This window comes from Zosterops lateralis, assembly GCF_965231275.1.
Source record: "Zosterops lateralis genome assembly, chromosome: 6".
Classification (NCBI taxonomy): domain Eukaryota; kingdom Metazoa; phylum Chordata; class Aves; order Passeriformes; family Zosteropidae; genus Zosterops; species Zosterops lateralis.
Genome location: NC_139761.1, coordinates 22,838,735 through 22,845,218, shown reverse-complemented (window position 1 = coordinate 22,845,218; position 6,484 = coordinate 22,838,735). Strand labels below are relative to the sequence as shown.

Below are 6,484 nucleotides of genomic sequence, written 5' to 3'. Positions count from 1 at the left end.
GGTGAGTGCTGCCGGGGAGGCGGCGGGGGGAGAGGGAGTACCCGGGGCGGGGATGACGGGAGGAAGGGGACTCCAGCCGGGAGTGGTGCCGGCCCTGGCTGACAGCCCGCTGCTCTCTCTGCAGGAGACCGACCAGCTGGAGGAGGAAAAGTCCGCGCTGCAGGCGGAGATTGCTAACCTGCTAAAGGAGAAGGAGAAGCTGGAGTTTATCCTGGCGGCCCACCGGCCCGCCTGCAAGATGCCCGAGGAATTGTGCTTCTCCGAGGAGCTGGCGGCCGCCAGTGCCGCTACCGCGCTGGACCTGGGCACCCCCAGCCCCCCCATGACCGAGGAGGCTGCCTTTGCTCTGCCGCTGATGCCCGAAGCGCCGCCGGCCGTGCCGCCCAAGGAGACCGGCAGCAGCGGGCTGGAGCTCAAGGCTGAGCCCTTCGACGAGCTGCTCTTCTCCACGGGGCCGCGGGAGGCCTCCCGCTCTGTGCCCGACATGGACCTGCCTGGGGCCTCCTCCTTCTACCCGTCGGACTGGGAGTCGCTGACTGCCGGGACCAGCGGTGAGCTGGAGCCCCTCTGCACCCCTGTGGTGACCTGCACCCCGTGTCCCAGCACCTACACCTCCACCTTCGTCTTCACCTACCCCGAGGCAGACGCCTTCCCCAGCTGCGCTGCCGCGCACCGGAAGGGCAGCAGCAGCAACGAGCCCTCGTCTGACTCCCTCAGCTCCCCCACCCTGCTGGCCTTGTGAAGGGCTCCAGCATTGACTGACCTGCTGGGCCCGCTCCCTTGCCCACGCACCCCCACGGACTTTGCAGCTGTGCCCCATGGGGCTCCCCAGGCTTGGGGAGGGCCCTGCCACCGCCACCCCCTGTCTGGCCTGGTGCCCCGGGGCCTGGCAGAGCGTCATGCACCGAGGTCTCTTACCTCTTCCAGAGATGTAGCAAATCGCATGGAGTTTGTCTTGTCCCCAGTGGCCCATCCATGAGAGCTGGTAGTCTGTAGCATGTCCCACATGGCTGGGTAGGTGACTCCCTCCCCTCCTTAGTATCACTAGCATTAACTAATTAATCTCTTGGTTTTAAATGATTGGAATTTAACCTGGTGCTGGGTATCTCCAACTCGTATCTAGTGCAGCTGATTAACAATAACTACTGTGTTCCTGGCAATATCGTGTTCTGATGACTTAGCAATGACCCATCTTACGTGGGGGGAAAGAGACTCTATTTTATTTTCTAGTAGGTAGATAAATAGCTATATCCATGTACTGTAGTTCTACATTGATGTTCATTGTAACTTTACTGATCATGCATTGTTGAGGTGGTCTGAATGTCCTGACATAAGTTTTCCATGAAAACGTTTTTATTGTGTTTTTAATTTATTTATTAAGATGGATTCTCAGATATTTATATTTTTATTTTATTTTTTTCTACCTTGAAGTCTTTTTTGACATGTGGAAAGTGAATTTGGATGAAACTTAAGCATTGTTTGCTTATTATTGTTCAGAGACATTGTCAATAAAAGCATTTAAGTTGACTGCTGGAGCTGTCCTTGTGTTACCTTTTGCACTTGCTTCCCTGCGACTTCAAAGGGGATCCCTGGCCTCTAATTTTGTCTGGGCTCTATAAACTGCAGACAACTGCAATCTGCCTGAGGCTTAGGGTGCATCAGGGTGGGAATACCATCTAGGCCAGCCCTGTCCTTGTCCTGGTGCTAGTCAGGGCTGGCTGTGGTTACACCCATGCCGGTAGGCAGCAGGGTCACTCCCTATGGTGGCTGATCTGTCTGGGTCTGGTCCCTTTCTGTGTCTCTGTGTGTCGTGTCACCTGCCCTGGCCTTTCACCAACTAGCTGGAGGTCTTGCTGGAAAGTGGTGAAAGGGCACCTCTAGTCTGGGGCCCATATGATCATTTCCACCCACCCAGCAGCCCAACTTGCGTCTCCCTGGCTCTGGGCGTCCCTAGCTGTGGTCTGGTTCTTCTAGGACTAGCTATGTCCTATCTCCTCTGGACACGAGGAGAGGAGAAAGGCTTGTGCGCCCCTCAAATTGGGCTGAGTGGTATAAGGCAAACCACTGGCTCTCCTGTTTCTATTAATGCCAGCCCAGTCCTTGAATGAACGAGTTGGAGCAAATAGCACACACATTCTAAGAATGTGCTGCCTCCTTGGGGTCTCTGAAAATGTGGTCTCTCCTACTGAGTTGGTTGAGAGGGGCCCTTACCCTCTGTCCCCCTGCTGCCTGTGCAGTGAAATGTGCTCTGCTGCCAGGGCAGCAGCTGGGGCAGCTTATCCCCACATGCAGAGCAGTGCTCTGTGCCCTCCCTCATGGGCACACATGAAGAGTCCCCTGAGAGTGGCAAGGCCTCCCTGACAGCCTCCAGCTCTGCCACTCTAATTTGAGAACTCCTTTCTTATGGTGAAAGCAAAGATGTTCACCTGTGCTGGCAGGTGTGTCCAGCCAAAGCCCATCTTGACATCATGGTCTCAGGGAAGCTCTGTAGGCTGACATTCAGGGTTGGGTTTCTGTAAGTCCCCATTTCCTGGTCACTGCTGCAGGCTTTGATTTTTTCCACCCCTTCCCTAATCAGAACACACACAGGATCTATCTCATCTCAGTAGTGAGTATTGCAGCTACATGACTTGCTCAACGAGGCCTGCCCTGTTTAAAAGCAAATATTACAAGCACAGTTTCCCATCTTTCAACATGAATCTGTAGGCAGAGCTGACAAGTGACGAAGACTAATCCCACTTACTACTGAGAAGCAGCTACTTTCACATTGCCACTTGGGTTTACAGGGGCAACACCCAGGTGCAGCAGATGCACAGGAGCACTGAACCATGAAGCAGTCATGTAGGTGGGAGCTGATGCTACAAGAGAGTCAGACTTATGTGACAGGTAACCCTGTAAAGTCAGTAAAACTGGAATCACGATGTGCTGTCTTGCTGAAAGACCATCAGGTTCAGAGCTTAACAATGCAGGTTTCTGGGAGCCCATGCATGCTGCTGAAATCACCAGGCATTCAGCAGAGGCAGAAAGGAACAGGGGTCCATGAAATCCAAAAATACCACCCAATTCCCTCAAAGTAGGTGGAGTGATCCTGGCCCCATCATCTCTCATGATTACTAGACAGACTAAAGCAAAATCTAGAGCCAAATTCAGAGAGACAGCAGTCCTGCAGCCTAACCAAGCCTTCTCTTTTTAACAGAAGTGATAGCAAGTGCCAAGTCTAAGTGTCAGCTTTTGCATTTGTTGTGCAAAGATGTCAAATTCAGAGGTGGCACTATATGAGGCATGTTATGCCTAACCCCAGGCTCCAGCCTTACTCCTTGCCTTCAACCACAAAGAACCCAGAATTCAGGACATGCTTAATAAAATTTATGCTGTGTTATGAACGTTATTTATCTGCTTCCTAGCATTTGTGAATTATGCAGTGAGGTTCCACTTAAAACAGGGGGAATCTTGCCACTATCTTCAACTGAGGAATAATGCAGCAATCTCTGCCTGCAATGTGTTTGCTACAAGCATGTGCTTCAATTACAAGCTGTATCTGATACATCGCACAGATACCAGCACAAAGCTTTGTGAGACACAACAAGGGAACGAGATAAGACACGTAGGGAACGCTCGTGTTATTTCTGGTGCCTCCTGCGCTCCCCATCCCTCTGAGCGCAGTAGTGCCATTAATTCTTAGAAATGCAACTGCAACGCAAGGCAAGGCACGGTGGAATTGTTGTTACAAAGTACAGAAAATAGAGGTGTGAAACAACGTGAAGATGCTGAAAGGCGTTTATGGTAGATTGAGGGAGGGCTGCCGAGCGCAGCAGTACCCGGGTACCGGAGGCTGTTGCGGCCGGCAGCAGCCGCAGTCCCGACACGGTCCTGTGCACATCCCCGCCCCCCGCACCCCAGGAGCGGCGGGGCGGCCGCTGCCGGTACCTGAGCTCTGCGGAGGTTCCCGTGTCGGGCCGGCCCCGCGGGCCCCTCACGGCGGGCAGGGCTCGGCCGGGCCCCGCCCCACCGCGCCTGCGCGGGCCCGTGTTTACTGTTTGGTTGCCGGGGCGCCGCGCGCGGGCGCGCCGGGGACGTGACGTGACGTCCCGCTGCCCGCGAGGCGCGCCGCGAGCCGGCGCCGTGACGCGCGCGCTTCCGGCCCTGCCCATATATGGCCAGGCGGCGGCGGGACCGGGCCGCACGGCGGGGCGGGCACCGGGACGGGCACCCCGCGGCCGGGGCATCGCTCCCCGCCTTGCCCCGCCCGGCTCCTCGCAGCGGTGCCCCGGGGCGCGCTGACAAGGCAGCCCGGTCTCCGTTCCTTTGCGGGGCGACGTGTCAGGAGAGGGAATGGGGATTTCACGCAGCCGGGTGTTGAGGCCCCGGCGAGTTCACGCGTAACGGTTCGCAGCTCTGGCTGTCCCTGACTCGGCTTCTGTGGCCTCGTCCCTCCACCTGGAAATCTCCACTGTCAGCTCTGAGCCGGAAGAATTGACCCGTGATGGGGGGAAAACAAACCAAACCACCTCAACACAGCACCGCCCCATAATTAACAACTGGCTTTTATCTCCAGTACGTGGAAGAAAATAATTACCTCCTTTAAAAAAACCCCCAACAAAACAAAAAAACCCCAAACTGCAGTTTCCGCACAAGAGCTGCCCTGTAGACGAGACTGCAGTGTACCAAGTGACCAGGCACCTACACCTTGAACACACTTGCTGTGCCAGTTCTCGTGCCGTTTGTCTTTTTGTTACTATTTTGTTACAGAAATCTGACTCTACTGCTTTCTGTCAAAATAGAACAGGAAGCCAAAAAGGTTATCAGAGCTAGTGGACAGTAAAAAACAAAACAAACAAACAAAAAAAAAACAACCAAAAAAACCCCCAACCAAACCAAACCAAAAAACCCCCTCAACCCCCCCCCCCAAAAAAAAACAAAAAACAAAAAACAAACAAACAAACAAAAATATTCAGAGGAGATAAGGTTCTGGAGAAAATTTGTTAGTATTTTGCTCTGTGCTCACTGTAGAGGATCTTAAGAACGTTCCTGTACTTATAATTGATTTTGTGAAATATTTATCAGAGGGTATGTTTCAAGCTAAAGGTCTGTAGAAAAGACAGTGAAACAAATGGCTAAAATAAAAAACGTTGAACAATTGGATTGCATTATATTAATCCAAGAGTTCTAAGAGAAGTCAAGACTTAAATAGCTGAGCTGCTTACTAATGGTTTTTGTGTAACATTTCATTTAGAAGGGCTTTGATAACAGAGAATGGGAAGAGAGTTAATATTCCAATTAAAAAAACCCAAAATAACCTCCCCCAAAACCCCCCCCAAAAAACAAAAACCCCCCAAACAAACAAACAACCCCCCAAAAAAACCTTCCCCCCAAAAAAAGAAGGGAAAAAAAAGGAAAAAATAAAAACAACAACAACAAAACAACAACAACAACAAAAAACCCAAACAAACAAACAAAAAACCCCACCCAACGCAGCCTGAAAAGTTCTGTAGAGCTGCTGAGCAATAAGCATGTTCTCTGTACCAGCCAAGTTAGTGAAAACTTTAAAGAGGTAAACTATTGGTTGCAGGGAGAAAAATGGGGAACCATGAGAGCTGGCAGAGCCTTTCTAATGAGAACTCCTGGCCTCACACATTCATTGGTGTCCTGTGAGGAGTCAGCAAAGCATGTGGACAAGACACATTCAGCTGATATTTTCTACTTGAGTTTCTAAAAAGTATTCAACAAAATCTATAAGCAAAATCTTCTGAAGAAACTGTATAATAAGAAAGGTTTTTATGTGGAGAGATGACGCTGCATTAAAGACGGGCCTCTCTAAGATGGAGCAAAAATATTTCTCGGTAGAATGAGTCAATATGCAAAGTTCCACAAGGATCTGATTTCCACAGCCTGTGGACTGGGAGAGTAAAGGCAGTAAAATGTCACAATACAAAGCGAGTGGGTGGTACAATTTGATGTACATACATTTAAGGTGTTTTAAATGGGAGATAAACAAACTATTTCAATCATACAGAAACAGCATAGAAGCTGATTTATCAGTTGGGAACAAGATCTTGGCATAATAATAGTTCTGTGAAAACCTCAGTTCAAGGCTTGATAAATGAGCAAATCAAGTGTTAGGAGATAAGGAATAAGAGGAAGAGAATAAAAGCAGAGTGTCATTATGGCCCAGGATAAATCCATGGTGTGCCAGTGCTTTGAATGTTGTGCACAGTTCTGATCTTTAGAAGGACATGGAGCACCATCAGAGGTTCAGAAAAGTAGATAAATGCTAGGAAGTGTGGGGCAGCTTCTAGGTCAGAAGCAGGTAAGTTAACTAGGACTCTTCAGCTTCGCAGACACAAGTTAGGGGAAGTTTCTTTCAGTGTAAGAATGATATACAACAGGCTTGGGGAAACGTGGAATAAACCCAGACTTGACAAGGTCACTCATTCCATGTTGTGGGTACTTGTAGGAAACCTTTTTGCCTAATTTTGTGGATGCT

At 50.5% G+C, this 6,484-nt stretch overlaps 1 protein-coding gene across 1 annotated transcript in view; it reads left to right on the top strand.

Moving 5' to 3' along the window:
• Positions 1–1,527, top strand: part of FOS (Fos proto-oncogene, AP-1 transcription factor subunit) — a 2,781-nt gene extending 1,254 nt beyond the window's left edge. The window contains 1 exon segment of the mRNA XM_083863631.1: positions 106–1,527. Within this exon segment, the coding sequence (XP_083719757.1) occupies positions 106–742 (637 nt within the window). The 3' untranslated portion in view covers positions 743–1,527.
• The last annotated feature ends 4,957 nt before the right edge of the window (positions 1,528–6,484 follow it).